This window comes from Dasypus novemcinctus, chromosome 8 (genome assembly GCF_030445035.2).
Source record: "Dasypus novemcinctus isolate mDasNov1 chromosome 8, mDasNov1.1.hap2, whole genome shotgun sequence".
NCBI classification, from domain to species: Eukaryota; Metazoa; Chordata; class Mammalia; order Cingulata; family Dasypodidae; genus Dasypus; species Dasypus novemcinctus.
In genome coordinates this window covers 90,934,305-90,951,067 of record NC_080680.1, presented here as the reverse complement: position 1 = coordinate 90,951,067, position 16,763 = coordinate 90,934,305, and the positions used below count along the sequence as shown (strand labels likewise).

Below are 16,763 nucleotides of genomic sequence, written 5' to 3'. Positions count from 1 at the left end.
AAACTAAGCCATGCAGATCAAAACTGACCACACTTGCCCAGATAGACTGATGAAGCACCGGCCCCCTCCTCCCCTGCTAGGGGCAGGCCTGGAGCCACAGGTGTGTGCAACAATCCAGTCCATGCTGGCCAAAAGTGACTGCAGTTGTCTGGAGAGGCTGGTGTACGTCTCCCAGCTTCCTCCTTTCTGGATGTGGGGCTGGAGCCCAGGCAAGGCACCAATCTGACCTGGGTAGAAAGAAGCTGGTCCCTACCATCACTGTGATTTTCAACCAGCCCCACTTCAACCTCATGCCAGGGGTAGAGTTAAGATGGAGATTACTGGCCTCCTTCTGACTTGACAGGTTCAAACTTTAGCTGTATTTAGGATTGGATTTTAGCCAGATGAATTTACTGATCAGTAGCTGAAGTCTGTGCCTGACCATCTTTTCCTCCCCTGTTTTTGTGAAATGGAGCTTCCAGCTCCAGCCAGAAAATAGTTCCCATGGTGTCTTGCCCCACCAGCAGGGGATGGGCACTGGCCTCTGTCACATGGAGGGCTCTACTCACAAATCTTCACTGTAGATGGGCAGTCTCCTTCTGTTCTTCCAAGGATGCTTCAGGATGCTCTTCTGGTCTCCTGGGCCCCCCAACAGGTGATTTAGGAAACTCCAGCTGATTACTAACAGCCTTGTAGGATAAGCTGACTCTTGAAGCACCTTACTGTGCCTCCATCTTGCCTGCCCCTAATTTAATTTTAATAATTCCTTAAGTTGAACATTTTATTCATGTTCATTGGTCATTTGTATTGCTTCTGTGAATTGCTAGTGGATGTCCGTAGCCCAGTTTTTTACTGTAGTGTTTGTCTTTTTCCTGACGTTGCCTTGTAAGAGCTATTTACAAATACTTTCTCATATACTTTCTGGTAAACGGTTTTTCCCCTACTTAACAAATCATGGACATGTCTATGCATATACATATTTCATCCTTTCTAAGAACCGAATAATATTCCATTGTATAAACATATATCATTATTTCACTGCTGATACCTTTTTGATAGATGCTTGGTTTGTTACCAGGTTTTTTGTTGTTATAAAAAATAGCTTTGAATGTTCTTTTACCTATACCTTGATGCACTTGTCCGATGTACTGATGTCCTTGATTGATTTCTTCAAGAGGAATTTCTAGGTCAAATTTTGAATTTTTATATATCTAATTGCCAGATTTCCTCCAGAAGAACTGTACATATTTGTACTCCCAAAGACAGTGTTTGGGAATTTATTTTCAAGATTAACCTTTTGATTATTATATACTGCATGATGCACATATTTTTTGCTGGTTTGTCAGTGACCTTTTGATTTTTGCCTTCCCCTAGCCCATGATTAAAATATACTTTCACTGATTTTTATCTTAATTTTATAGCTTTATCTCTGACTTAAATTCTTAATTCATCTCTATTTTATTTATGTGCATGAGGTGAGGTAGTATCTAACTTTATTTTTTTCAGAATAGATAACCAGTTGTCCCAATGTCATTTATGGATGGACCCATATTTTTCCTACTAATTTGAAATTCCACTTTTATTATTCCAATTTCTCATATATTGATGGGTCACTCTTGAGACTCTTTTTTTTTTTTAAAAGATTTATTTATTTATTTAATTTCCCCCCCCTCCCCTGGTTGTCTGTTCTTGGTGTCTATTTGCTGCGTCTTGTTTCTTTGTCCGCTTCTGTTGTCATCAGCTGCACAGGAAGTGTGGGCGGCACCATTCCTGGGCAGGCTGCTCTTTCTTTTCACGCTGGGCGGCTTTCCTCATGGGCGCACTCCTTGTGCGTGGGGCTCCCCCACGCGGGGGACACCCTTGCGTGGCACGGCACTCCTTGCGCGCATCAGCACTGCGCATGGCCAGCTCCACACGGGTCAAGGAGGCCCAGGGTTTGAACCACGGACCTCCCATATGGTAGATGGACTCCCTAACCACTGGGCCAAAGTCCGTTTCCCCACTCTTGAGCCTCTTTGTTTTCATTGATAACTCTGCTCCTTAATCAGCAACATACTGTTTTAATTACTATAACTTTGTAGTATATTTTGATATCAAATAAGTCAAGCCACATCCTTTCTTGTTTGTTTTTCAAATATTTCTTGGCTATTCTTAATAATTTATTATACTAGGTCAACATAATATATTTTGGGACTTCCAAAATGTCATTTGGGGTTTTAATTAGAGTTCTATTAAATTTATTGAATAACTTTCAGAGAATTGACATACTTACAGTATATCAAGGTTTCCCATCCCTATTCATGCTATGTCTCTTCATTTATTGTAGTTCTCTTTTATGTCCTTTTCTGAAGTTTTTACAACTCTTTAGCATTCTCCTGTGTCTTATATATTTTTTGCCATTCAGAAGGAAATACTTTTCCCATTAATTTTTTAAATATCATGATGACTCTGGATTATATCTGTGTCCTTCAAACAAAAGAACTTAATTAAAACATCATGCCTTGCCCGAATGTACAGGGCCTTCAAAAACCATTAGGGCTATTATCTTAGAATTAAGTCTCATAAAACAGATAAGTCATTTCAGCATTAAAATTAGTTTCACTGTTTTCTTCCATATTTCTGTCATCAAAGCAAAACTCTCAAGACTTAATGTTTCCAAAACTGTTCCCAAGTGTGTCCTTTTCTGCATCATTCAGTGCTAAATTGATACTGTGTGTTCCCAACTTCTTTCACTATAGTGATACTTGGTGGATTTATGAAGCAACTCAGAGTGGTTCTTTCTGGTAGAGTGGAGTCCTTCTGACATATACCAGAATGCCTCTATGTGGCTTGTTAGCTGTCTCTGATGGCATTCCCTGAAGGCAAGGCCCACAGATGTCCTGGTTTTGACTGTCTTTTCTTGGGCCACCTGGATTGACTTTGTTTCTTCTGTGAGTTGAGATGGCCTGGTAGAGGAAGAGGAGTACACAGATCTGGTTTGAGACCCAGCCTTTTCCCTTACTCATGGAGTGACTTAGAATAAATTTACTTTAAGTTCTCCAAGCCTCACTTTTTCATCTGTAAACTGGGGAGAAAATAGTACCTATATCATTGGACTGTCAGGGAGACATTGATAAAATGCATATAACTTGCTTAGACCAGTGCCTGGTATATAGTAATTATTCAGCAAAAATTACTGTTGTAGCTGCTTGTCCCTTAAGCCCAGAAGATTTCTTTACATTGAACCTAAGGGGTTCCTTTATAGCAGGTCAGCTACAGGTAGCCAATCCCACTTTCCAGTGGGCTGTTCAGGACTTCTTGGACATACATTTTCATCTGTGACTGCCTTGCAGATATAGTGGTCCAAGATCTAGAATGTGGTCTCTGAACTCAAGCCAGAGAAGGAAATCAGAGGCCAGAGCTGTGCAAGACAGGAGCTGAGATGAGTTCCTGATCAAGCAACTTTACTAAAAGGTTTGTATGAATCCTCTTATTGACTCTGAAGGATCTGGGACTACCACTCAACAGGATATGTTGCTGCTGCAGTTCCTTCTCCAGGCATCTATCCAGAGTTAATTCTTGGATAGACTTTAGGCAGTAGATAAGGCTAGAGTCAGTTGCAAGTGCATCTTTGGACAATGCCATGCCCTCAGGGACCACTAACAAGATATCAAATCAGGGGATCATGTTGCCCCTCTAGGAATATCCCTCATGGTGGTGATAGTGGTCACTTAACAGGACTAATAAATCCCTGTGTTATCTGCCATGAGACATTTCCCCAAACATTTTTCTCTGATTTTTTAAAATTAAAATTCAATTTATATTTTAACAATGATACAAGTGCAGTTTAAAAAATCAAATGAGATGCTTCAGGGACCATCCCCCCACAGAAGCTTTGAATAACCAGGAAGAACTGGCAGAAACATCTTTCTAAAAGCTCCAGAATGGGAAATGGACTTGGCCCAATGGTTAGGGCATCCGTCTACCACATGGGAGGTCTGCAGTTCAAACCCCCAGCCTCCTTGACCCATGTGGAGCTGGCCCATGTGCAGTGCTGATGCATGCAAGGAGTGCCGTGCCACGCAGGGGGGAGCCCCACGTGCAAGAAGTGCACCCTGTAAGGTAGAGCTGCCCAGCATGAAAGAAAGTTCAGCCTGCTCAGGAATGGTGCCGCACACACAGAGAGCTGACACAGCAAGATGATGCAACAAAAAGAAACACAGATTCCCATGCTGCTGACAACAACAGAAGCGGACAAAGAAGACGATGCAGCAAATAGACACAGAGAACAACAACCGGGCGGTGGGGAGGGGATTAAATATATAAATCAATCTTAAAAAATAAAAAAAAAACATTTAAAAAAATAAAAAAATAAAAGCTCCAGAAAACACTTTAAAGAATTGTAGTAACATGGCAAGTACTGAAGCAAGAAAAATACCACTTAAAAGCAGTAGGACCTCTGGTTTGCCCCTCCTCTACCTCTTACCAGCCCAGTACACAGCCGGCCCCCACTCCCAGTGTGGGTCCCTGGTTGCCATTCCAGAAGGAGCAGAGTAACCCTCATGCACATACTGAGAGCATGTATGCCTGGCCCAGTCTGTCTGGTGGTGATCTGAGGGACTTGCTGTCCCAGAACTTGCCCTGCCTGTAGAAAGCAGCTCACCGAACTCTCCTGCAGAGAGGAGAACAGTCAAGTGATTGTCTGCAGCAAGGGACTTCTGGTTGTAGGACATACAGTGCAGTGCCTGAGACCATGAGAAAACTGTTTCCTAGGGAGGAGGGGACATATGATTTCCCACAAATGGGGAAATTCCTAGGGCCATAAGCACGTGCCCAAGATAAGGCATAAGCTCAGAAAGGAACAGGGAGGCACCTGCACTTTTTCCTGGAGCTATTCTCCAAACTCATTTGATGAATAAGCTCTGAAGAAGAGCACTCACACAGATCAATCTGAAAAGGCTGGGAAAGGTGTTTTTCCTTCTTTTTTTTTCCCCTTAGCTTCTGGCATTCCAGGAAAGCTCTGTTGTAATACTTGGATACAAACTTAAGAAACAGATGCCTCAAAATCTAAATACCTGTGATACCACACTGAAATATCAAAATGTCTGGGTTTAAACAAAAGATTACAAAACATACAAAGAAACAGAAAGTGGTGGCCCAGGCAAAGAAGAAGAATAAAGCAATAGAAACCATCAGTGAGGAGAATCAGACCTGGAATATTACAGATGAAGATTTTTTTTCTTTGTTTAATGGTCCTAAAAGTGCTCAAAGAGCTAAAGGAAAACATGAGCAAAGAACTAAAGGAAAAACAATAGATGAATACAAAGAATATCAATAGAGGGATAGAAGTTATGAAAAAGAGACAAACAGAGTTGAAGACTACAGTAACAGAAATAAAAATTCCCTACAATGGTTCAAAAGCAGATTGGAGCTAGCAGAAAAATCAGTGAACTTGAAGATAAGACAATTGAAATCGCCATCCAGTCTAAGGAGTGTAAAGAGGAAAAAATGAGAAAAGTGTACAGAGTCTGAAGAACCTGTGGGACACCATAAAACATACCAATAATATGTATTGTGGGTGCTCCAGAAGAAGAAAGTGAGAAAGGGGCAGAGAGAATATTCAAAGAAATAATGGCTGAAGACTTCCCAAATTTAATGAAAGACATGAATATACACATCCAAGATGCTCAACAAACTCCGAAAAGGATAAACCCAAATAGACCCATACCATGCCATGTTACCATCAGACTGTCAAATGCCAAAGATAAGGAAAGAATTCTGAAAACTTATATGTCACATACAAGGTAGCCTCAATAAAATTAAATTGCCGTTTGTTTTTTTTTTTGTCAGAAACTGTGGAGACCAGAAGGCAGTGGGAAGACATATTGAAAGTACTGAGAGCAAAAAAAATGCCAACCAAGAATTCTGTATCCCACAAAACTGTCATTCAAAAATGAGGGAGGAATTAGGATATTCCCAAATAAACAAAAACTGAGGGACTTGCTCACCACTAAACTGGCCCTACAAGAAATGCTAAAGGAAGTTCTGCAGCTTGAAAGGAAAAGACTCTAGACAATTAACTCAGGGAAGCCATATGAAGAAATAAAGATTTCTGGTAAAGATTTATATCTTGGGTTTGTAACTCTACTTTTTTGCTTCCTACAGGATCTGAAAGACAAATGCATAAAATGTAATGATAAATCAATGGTTTTGGATTCATAATGTAAAAATATGTACTTTTTATAACAAGAACTACATAAAGGAACGTAGTTTATATATTCTGTTGAAGTTAAGTTGGTATCAAGGCGAACAAGATTGTTACAGATTTAGGATGTTAAATTTAAGCCTCGTAGTAACCACAGAGAATATAACAGAGACTATGCCAGTTTATAGAGACAGAAAGTAGAGTACAGGTTACCAGGGGTAGAGGGCAGGGGCAATGGGGAGTTAATGCAAAATGAGTGTAAGGTTTCTGTTTGGGGTGAATGGAAAGTTATAGTAATGGATGGTGGTGAGGGTACTGCAATATTGTGAATCTGATTAATTCCCCTGAATAGTATGGTTGGGAAGGGAATATTTATGCTGTATATGTTTCCACAATTTAAAAAAAAAGGAAAGAAACTAAAGCAATAATGATAATTAAATGCAGTGTATGATACTGAATGAGATATAAGAATGAAGGAGAAAAACCTCAATAGGATACTACTGGGCACAAGAAAAACTGAAAGATAGAATGTAAACTTTATATTCATATTAAATTTCTTGAATTTGATAAATGCACTTAAGATATTATATAATTCAATATCCTTGTTTGTAGGAAATGTATGTTAATGTATTTTGTGTTCAAGGAGCATGATATGTGTAATCTGCTCTCAAATGTTCACAAAATAGGGAGGGAAGGGGGAAGGATAGAGGGAGAAAGGAGGAGTGGCAAAGGTGACAAAATGTTAAAATTGATGGAGCTGGGTATCTGGGGGTGGTGGAGTGGGGATATGTTGGAGTTCCCTGTATTTCAAAATAAGTTAAAAAAAATAAAATAGTACTAAAAGTTTATAAGAAGGGGTTTTATGGCTTTTGCTTTTCAAAGTGCTCCAACATATCTCTCATATGCCTATACATACTTTTGCCAAATGCTTAAACAGTTTCAAAAACTGCCAATTCCGTATTCCTCCTTCTGCTTGCACAATACCTCCCACAGCCTTCTCTTCTGGGCCCACACTTTTGTTTCATTGCTGTCCTGTTTCTTGGAGTTCATGATTGCTCTTTTTGTTAGTTTACCTTCCATTTTTGCTAATGATCCTTCAGTAGGTTCCCAAAAAAGGGCCCACTGTAGTAAGTCTGAAAAGGTCTTTATTCTGCCTCGCATTTAATTGATAGTTGTTTTGGTATAGAATCCAGAGTTTCTCAGAATTTTGCAGACATTATTCTCTTGTCTTTTGGTTCCCAGTGTTGATATGTTGATATTGAGAAGTCCAATGCATTCTGATTCCCTGGACCTTTTTGAGGTAGATTCTTTATCCCAAACTTGTTAGGATTCTATGTTGTTTTGCCATGGGGTGGGTCTTTTTCATTCACTGTGGTGGAGTACTCAGGAGGTATTTAATGTGAAGGCTTATCCTCTTCATTTTTTTAAGGAGATACCATGGATCAAACCTGGGACCTTATACATGGGAAGCAGGCACTCCCTCTTATCCATTTTTTAAAGCAATTTTATTGAGATATATTCACATACCGTAAAGTTCTTCCAAACTACACATTCAGTGACTTTGGAGTAATCACTACAATCTTGATTAGAGAGAGCATTTTCATTACTCCAAAAAGAAAAGCTCCACCCCTTAGCAGCCACCTCTCAATCTTTCCATTCTTTCCCGGCCATATATATCTGCTAATCTAATTCGGTCTCTATAAATTTATTTGTATTTACAATTTATATAAACGGAGTTGAACAATATGCAGTACTTTGTGTCTAGTTTCTATCACTTAGGATAATTCTCTCTCTGTCTTAACAATTGATGAAAAGCTATTCATGTATTACTCTTCACTACAGTCCATAGCTTGCTTTAGGTGCATTTTAGCTCAAATATCATCCTATTATTAGCATCTTGTAATATTAACTATATCTGTTCTGATTCATGGAAGAACATTCTTATGTTTGTACTATTAACCACATCCATCTTCTGCTACATGCAGATTGTATGCTATACAATCCTATGTTTCATCCTTTAGCTTTTCTTCTAGTGACACACACAACCCTAAACTTCCCTTTCAACCACAATGGTACCCCCATATTGGTACTGCTAATTACATTCACTCTAATGTGTTATCATCATCTCTATGCAATTCCAAACATTTGCAATCAACCTTATTACCACTTCTGCACAATCCTCTGCTCCTCATTCTCTATCCTCATTCTATCTTCCCTAGCTATTAATGGTATGACTTTGTTCATTATATTTAGTTCATATTGGTGACATCATACAACATTTGTTCTTTTGTGTCTGGCTTGTTTCACTCAACTTAATGTCCTCAAGGTTCATCCATATTGTCATGTGTCGCACAGCTTTATCTCTTCTTAAAGCTGAATAATGTTTCATCATATGCATGTACCACATTTAGTTTCTCCATTCATCTGTTGATGGACACCTGGGTTTTTTCCATCTTTTGGCCATTGTGAATAATGCTACTATGAACATTGGTGTGCAAATGTCTGCTCATGTCCTTGCTTTCAGTTCTCCTGAGTAAATATCTAGTAGTGGGATTGCTGGATTGTCTGGCAGCTCTATATTTAACTTCCAAACTGCCAAACGCTCTTCCACAGCGGTATACCATTCTACATTCCTACTAACAGTGAATGAGCATTCCTTTTTCTCCACATCCTTTCCAAAACTTGTAGTTTTCTGGGTTGTTGTTTTTTTTATTCTAAAAGATGTGAAATGATATCTCACAGTAGTTTTGATTTGCATTGCCCTAATAACTAGTAATGTTAAACATCTCTTCATGTGTTTTTTTGTGTTTCTTTGATAAATGTCTATTCTGGTCCTTTGCCCATTTTTAATTGGGTCATTTGTCTTTTTTCATTGAGTTATAGGATCTTTTTATATATATCATGGACATTAAACCCTTATCAGTAAGTGGTTTCCAGATATTTTCTCCCATTACATAGGCTGTCTTTTCACCTTCTTGACAAAGTCTTTTGAAGCCCCAAAGCATTTCATTTTGAGAAAATCCCATTTACTTATTTTTTCTTACATTGTTCATGCTTTGGATGTAAGGTCTGAGAAACCATATCCTTCCCCCAGTTTTTTTTTTTTTTTTTTTTTTTTTAATATACCAGGGCTAGGGATTGAACCTGGGACCTCATGTGAGGGAAACCATTACTCAACCATTGAGCCACATTGACAACCCTGAGTTCGTGTTTTCGTTTGTTTGCTTGTTTGTTTTGTTTTGTTTTGTTTTGTTTTTAGGAGGCAGTGGGAACCAATCCTGGGACCTCCCGTGTGGGAAGGAGGCACTCAACTGCTTGAGCCACATCTGCTTCCCACAAGATCTTGAAGATGCTTTCCTACATTTTCTTCTAGTTTAATGGTCCTGGTTTTTATATTTAAGTCTTAAGTCCAATTTGAGTTAATTTTGTATACAGTAAGGAATAGGGGTCCTCTTTTCTTCCTTTGGATAAGGATATCCAGTTTTCCCAACAACATTTCTTGAAGAGACATTTTGTCCCAGTTGAGGGTTTTCTCCATTTTTCATTTTCTCTTTCTGGAACATTTATTAGTTGGATGATGTATCTCCTTCCTCTATTGATTCTTCAGTTTTCTTAGTTTTTCTTTCCTATGATTTATCTCTTTTTCTTTGTATTTTACTTTCTGGGAAATTTCTTCAATTTATCTCCTAGGTTTTTGTTTATTTGTTTGTTTTTTTAAATTTTAGCTATGACTTTAAATTTCAAGCTCTTTATTTTTTTCTCTAATTGTTCCTTTTTATAAAAAATGTTTCATAACATTCTGTTCTTGTTTAGTGGATGCACATCTTCTCTCATCTCTCAAAAGATATTAATTACAGGTTTGGCTGTTTGTTCTTTACCTTTCTTTGTTTCTCAAGTTGCCTTTTTTCTATTTTGGGCCCTGTCTTTCATGTTTGAGACTTTTCTCTCAGTACCTGGTGATCCTTTATTGTCAGTTAATTTTTATGAGTGACGCATTAGCTCATGGAGTTGAAGCTCTGTGGGTTTGAGTGGGACCTCTTGGCTGGTGGGCTACAAAGCAGGGTGGTGGAACTAGCTTTTGTAATGGGAGACCCCTTCCTCAAGTCTGTGTGTACTTATCTGTTCTCTGACACTGATCAGTTTCTCCAGAGAAGAATCCTTCTGTAGCTCGCTAGCATTTAGGGGCGAGCTCTGGCCACCTGAGGCCAGAAGCAGGAAGGAGGAAGAGGCTGGATGGCAGTGGCCTGGAGGGGCCCCTCCATTCAGTGTGCAGTGATTCCCCTTGTTTGCAGTTGGAGCCTTACCACCTCCCCACCAGATGTGTTCTGTAGTCCTGGGCCTCACTGGTCCAGTCCGTGCACAAAATGCATCTGAATAGGGGTGGGGATCTGGGAGACTTAGCCCTTTGTAGACCTTGTCCCAGTCCACCTGCTTTCAGACTTAAACTGCCCTTCTCCCACCCCTGCTGCAGTGGTATCTAGCTCTGGGCCCTGGGGTTTTGAGGGGTGAAGCTGCCATCGCTCAACCTTATTAGCCCCTGCCAGACCTTCGCTTTCTGCTCTGCTAAATCAGTTGCCATCCCACTTCTGCGTTCCTTATCTCCAGACATTGGTTGGCATCTCTCTTGGGTTACACTCTTCTCTTTCTCTTTATTTCAGTGAATTCATACTTTCTCTGCTTGATCGTCATTTTAGAAGAATATTAGCAGGGAGTAGAGATAAATCCATGTTCAAGCTGCTACATTGATCTGAAATCCCCAGTCCTCACATGAGGACTGAGACCTAGAGTTGCTTCCCTGGTTATAGGGCCCACCTGCTCCTTCCCAGAGGTGGCTCCTTCACTCAGGGAAGAAACACTAGAAAGAGAAGGAACGCAATGTGTGTGTGTACCTAAAACTGACTCCAGAGGTATTGCAGTCAGCAGCAGCATTGACCTTACACAAATCATTTCAGGAACAAGGCAGGGTACAAACATGATGACCATAAGAATAAACAGCCTCGGTGTTGAAATGGGTATGTGGCCCCACAGAGTGGTAATTTTGAAGGGAATTCATTCCACTAGATTAAATCCTGGAAATTTCAGTTTTTAAAAAATTATTAATACCTTACTTTGATAGCCAGCAGGGTTTGTAACTTTTCACACTTATCTGTTTATTAATTGATTGATTTATTCATTCATTTCTTCAACAACTTTTGATTGAACACATATATATCAAACAGTGCTTGGTGCAGAGGATAAAATGGTCATCAGAACAGACATTGTCCTTGTCCTTGTGAAGTTTATAGTCCGGTAGATAATAGGGGGCAGGGCATGCATTAATCACTCATGTATACAGTTGGCATAGATAGAACAGTACTGGGAGAAAAAGGAGGCTAGATTTAGTCCCAGAGATCCAGGACAGAATCTCAAAGGACCATAGGTAGGAGCTGAGCCCTCATATGATGATTTACTGACTTTTCAAATCCTGATGTAGCATGACATCACTTTAAATATTTGGTTCTGATATCAGACCAGATGTCCTCATTATTAGTTTAGAAGTGTTAATGCTGTCATTTGGAGAGTACTCATTGACAATCACTGAAGCAGGTCTTTGCTTGTATCATTTTTAATCCTACCAGTGACCTCAAGAGGGAGGTGGCAGCATATCCATTTCACAGCTGAGGAAGGAAGGGACTTGCTTAAGCAATAGGGTATCAAGTTCAGGTCTGCCTTTTAATTTCATGTTGGCTGTGCTGTTCATAAACCATACTTCCTTCCACCCCAAACCCCCTCCTCCCAGCCTTTCCTATCCTAGAACTCTGGGGCTGGCTGCTGAGTTTGCATCATCATCAGAATCTAGAGAGGGAACTTCTGCAGAGATGCTCCTGGGAGGGTGTGGGCACTCCTGGTTAGAATCTAACTTGAGTTAGTGGTTTCTGTGAATGTACAGCTACATGCTTCACATATAATTTATCCTTTGGACATGAGCTCATCATTTGGAGTGGGAGGAGTTTAGTTTATTAAGCACCTTTTTAATGATTCAATTGGAAAGAAGCTTATAGGTACATCTTACTGCTATAGCTGAGACAAGGCAGGGAGTGCCTGGTCTGTAATATTCAAGGGGCTGCTTCCCCAGTGCTTTCTCATGCACCATGAACCCTGAGCCTTCTTGCTCCAACAGGGTGGAAGGACTCAGCTCCATTCCATGGTGTCAGTTGCTGCCTGTGCAGGTCCAGCCAGCCATACCCAGGTTTAGGGCATGTCTGCCTTCTGCTCGGTGCTGCCTTCCTCAGCCTTCCGGGCTTTCTCTCTGTCTCTCCCTCCTTGCTGCTCTCAGAAGGTGTGATGATGGAAGCGGCTGGGGTTGGAGGGCAGGCTTTGTCATAGTGCCATTACACATTTTCACTTCATTGCAGATGAGTTGTGGCCTCAGGGCAAAGCTGGGCCTTTGGTTGTCTGTTTTTAATGCTTCTCCTGACAAGGGTGGGAGGACTGGAACTGCCAGACAGGGAGAAGCAGGGTCTCTACGGGAGGGGCAGGCCCGTTCTGCATGCTTTTTCCCTTTGCACTCCTTGGCTGCCCCTTTTATCATATTGAGGTATCATTTCACTCAGAAAAATGAAATTTTTCGCAGTGGGGTGGGAGAAGGGAATCTTCATTTTAAAAGCCTGAAAACAGCCTTGATTTAGAATGTACACCCTCCTCAGTGGAATTTCCAGATATTAAGGAAGACTCCCTCTAGGCTCCCTTTCTTTACCAGGTGAAGATTAAAGACAGGTCTCTATCTTCTAAGGCTTTATAGCCTTCAGGTGTTCTGCAAAATGTCTAAATTTTTAAAAGTTTATCAGAAATTATACATTTATTATAGAGAAACTGTAAGATTTTCTTACTACCTTGTTCCTACAGCATCATTTTAGGTTTACATTTTAATGTTTCTGAAATTGGAAAGCATCTTAAAATAGATGTATATATTTTTGATAGGGTACTAGTCCTCCCTCCCTCCCTCCCCCCCTTCCTTCTTTCTTTCTCTGAAGAGGTATTCTTTAAAGCCATAGGTGATTTACAAATGACTGCATCTTAGAAGTGAGGAAATGCAGTAAAAAGTGCAGTTTGGGAGACAAAAATCTTTCAAAACATGGAATCCATGTGAGAAAGCAAACAAAAGGGATCCCTGGCAATGAAGAAGTTGGGGCTACTGCTTTAAATCTCCTATTTTCTAAGAGCCTTTATGCCTAACCATGATGTGGGAGAAGCTGACAAGGGCTGGGCTCGGGCCATGGTTCCTTCTGTGGGCAGGACCGCTCAGAGCAAACAGCTTCTAAAATTATCCCCATTCCATTCCGCCTTCAGCTTTCAGGTCAAATATATTTGCATATTTAGCCTGAGAAGCTTTCTTTTCCCATTGTTGTATTTGCTAATTTGTAATTGTTTAGCTTGGGGAAAAAAGCATTTTTCTTTTGCCTTTTGGCCCTTCAACTATTCTGAGGCCTTTGATAGCAGAAGTGGTGGTGGGCCAGGGGAATGTCCGGAGGGAGCCAGCACACACCCTGCTGTGCCCTGCAGCCCCCGTGTCCTGCCCTGTGGATGTGACCGTCAGGGGCTGCTGACTCGCGGTTCTGTATGGAGCTTCTCAGCATGTAGACTGGATGATCCCGAATCAAGGACGCTTTTTTGTAAAGAACGGAGGTGCTTTCAGAAATTTGTCAGATCAGTCGGGAGCTTACCAGATCGTGGACTGGATCCCAAAGTCCAAACCTCAAAAGGGCAGCCAGGAAGTTAGGCAGTATATTGCTTGAGGATTGCCTTGAGAGATTTTAATGAGCGTCTGCTCAAGTGACGTTGCTGCCTCCGTCTCCCTGGATGCCCCCCGCTTGGCAGTGCTGGCTGCAGCACAGAAGGCTGATTGATACTCTTAAGCCATGCCGATGCTAGACGCTATTGTCCTATTAGGTTGCTGAGCAAGGGAGCAAACCAAACCCTAACAGTCTTGTAATAGGACAGTCTCAAAAGAAATAGGTTGAAAACCATCCTTTTCTAGCCTTTTTCTCCTCTCATCCACTCTCATTTTGTTTCCCTTGTGGGAAACACAAAGCATTGACCTTCGCGCTAATACCCCCGCACAACCCCTTGGTCTAAACAGTGTTCAGGCCCTTTAAGATTCGTATCAAGGCTAGCACCATCCTTAAACATTTCCTAGAGGAAAATTTCTACAGCTATATTTGAGAAAATGGCTTTTTTGTGAGACTATAAACAGGGAAGTGAGTTTTTCTATTTTTTTTTTTAATCATGGTACAGTTTCTGACCTTGACTACCACTTTCAGAGCTTGTACCAAGAAGACATAGTCTGTTCTAGAGTGAGTCTTGCTGGTGTGTCTCCCCCCACCCCTTAGAATCCCATAGACTGAAGCACCCTGGCTGGCCCCAAGGTCCTAGAACAGGAGCCCAGGTTATGTCACTGCAGGCAGTGCCCCTCTCCAGTGGCATTTCACAGCCCATTGGACGTTCTTCTGCACCCTGTACCATCCCCTGAGTAAGTGGTAATGAGCAGTTTAATGTGCTGACTTATCCAATCCCTTTTTGGTCCATTACAACAAAAGTTGCTCTTTTCTCATTAGAACCATTTTTGTCAGGGTGTCTTTAATCAATGGCTTCCCTAGGGACAATATTTTTAGAAGTTATATTTTTCACACTATCCCTTTTTCCCTTTTGGAAATTCTCTTCCCTCTACCTAGTGAAATGAACTAATGAGATGCCATGAGAGTTCGGGCCAGTGTTAATTGGAACAGGTATGAAAGAAGCCACTTGCACACCCCTTCAGTTCCATCCTGCCTTACCTGCAATCCTTTTCTCTGTCTCTTTGGTACAGGTTGCTCAGACAGCAGATGGTGTGGATGCTGACCTCTGGAAAGACGGCTTATTTAAATCCAAGGTTACCAGATTCCTGTGTTTCACAAGATCATTTTCCAAAGAAAATGTAAGTGTAGTAGTAGATTCTGTTTGCTGAGTGAGCACTAGTAATTTACATTCCTGTTTGAAATTTCCTCATTTTTCATTGTGTTTTATTTTCATTGCCATATTAATTTATCTTTGGTTTTAGTGAACTAGGTAGAATCATCAGCTAGTGCTGTTTTTCATTTATTAACAGTATTATTAGCCACGTACCCAAGTGTACAGTGAATTCCATTAAAATGTGTACTCAGAAGGAAACCAGGAAATTTCTCTTATTTGCCTCCCTTTCCTCCAAACAACAAATCACAGGATGGTATGAAGGTCAGAGTTTCCCAGCAGAGCTGGGTTTAAAGCTGGCAGACAAATGGAGGCCTAGTTAAAAAGAGGACCTACGCTATCAGCCCTGACCGAAAATATGGCCTTTTTTCCGAAATGACTTTTTCTCTCTCCCTTAGTCTCTATATGACATATGACATGTTTTATTTTTGCAGATGGGTATCCACACATGCAGATTTTCTTTAGCGTGTTATTTAAACACTTGGGCACATAAATTGGGAAATTTTTAAAGCTATCTAAGAAGGCTTTTCCAAAAAAGTGTTTTGTCAGATGGCTTTAAAAAAGGGAAATAATTTTGGTGAGTATCTACTTTATTGTCTCTCCTAGGCACTCTACATATATACCTTGTTCAGTCTTCAGTCTCCTGAAGTATCATCTTCTTTCCATAAATGAGGAAAGTGAGTTTAGAGAGTTTAAGTGCTTGTCCATGGTCAGCTTTATTCCATATCCCCAATCAGGGGCAGTCAGATTTTCATTTTCAGGGGTAACATTTTATTTTTGGCTTAGTAACTTTCTAGTACAAATATTTATTTCTTGAAATATTGTCATTAAATTATTTTTATAAATTTTCTTATAGCAGTAATGTATGATTCATTGTTTAAAAAAAAAACAAAAAACTTCAAATATCCTCATTCAAAAGGGTGCAGTAGAAAACCAACAGTCTTTCTCTGCATCATGTATCCCCGCAGGCTCCTCATTCCAACACCCTGTTACTGGGTCCTTCACCCTCTTCTGAATGTAAACAGTCACATAGTTCTACAGTTCTCTGGCTTGCACTCTTCTGTCAGTCTTTCCAGTTTGTTGATAATGCTTTGTTTGAAGAATCATTCCTAACATATTCAGGACTGGGGGAAAATCATTGCCATAATTATTTTTTCTACTTACAAGAATAGTATATGCTTGTTTTAAAATACAGAGTTTTACAATAGAATAGGGGGAAATCCTGGTGTTTAAGACTGGAAATCTTTTTAAATACAGGCTTTTGAGTACATTTTAAAAACCAGGAAGGTGGCCACTGAGCTGACAAGTGGGTGCTTGCATCGTAGACCGGTCATGAGTCCGAACAGTTCTCTCGGGCTCATTGACCTGCAAGAGGAGCCACCAAGGAGCAGGTCTGGAGGTGAGAGGATAGGGCTGACCCTCCCTCATGCCACCCTTCCCTCCTATACACGTATCCACACACATGGAGCACGTGCTTAGCCGCTCTGTCCCAGGAGTTTACCTAGACTCCTGTTTGAAACTGTGTAACCTCTGTTCTGTCATCTACCATTTTCTACAAAAAATCAGTGCATTCATTGCTGTTCAGGACTGTAAGGATGAACTCCTGGGGATTTGA

General features: G+C 40.6%; 1 protein-coding gene across 6 annotated transcripts in view; it reads left to right on the top strand.

Moving 5' to 3' along the window:
* Positions 1–16,763, top strand: part of MVB12B (multivesicular body subunit 12B) — a 207,714-nt gene that overhangs the window by 67,125 nt on the left and 123,826 nt on the right. For all 6 annotated transcript variants that reach the window (XM_058302360.2, XM_058302362.1, XM_058302361.1 and 3 more), the window contains one exon: positions 15,009–15,116. In XM_058302360.2, the coding sequence (XP_058158343.1) occupies positions 15,009–15,116 (108 nt within the window). The remainder of the gene's footprint in view (positions 1–15,008; positions 15,117–16,763) is intronic.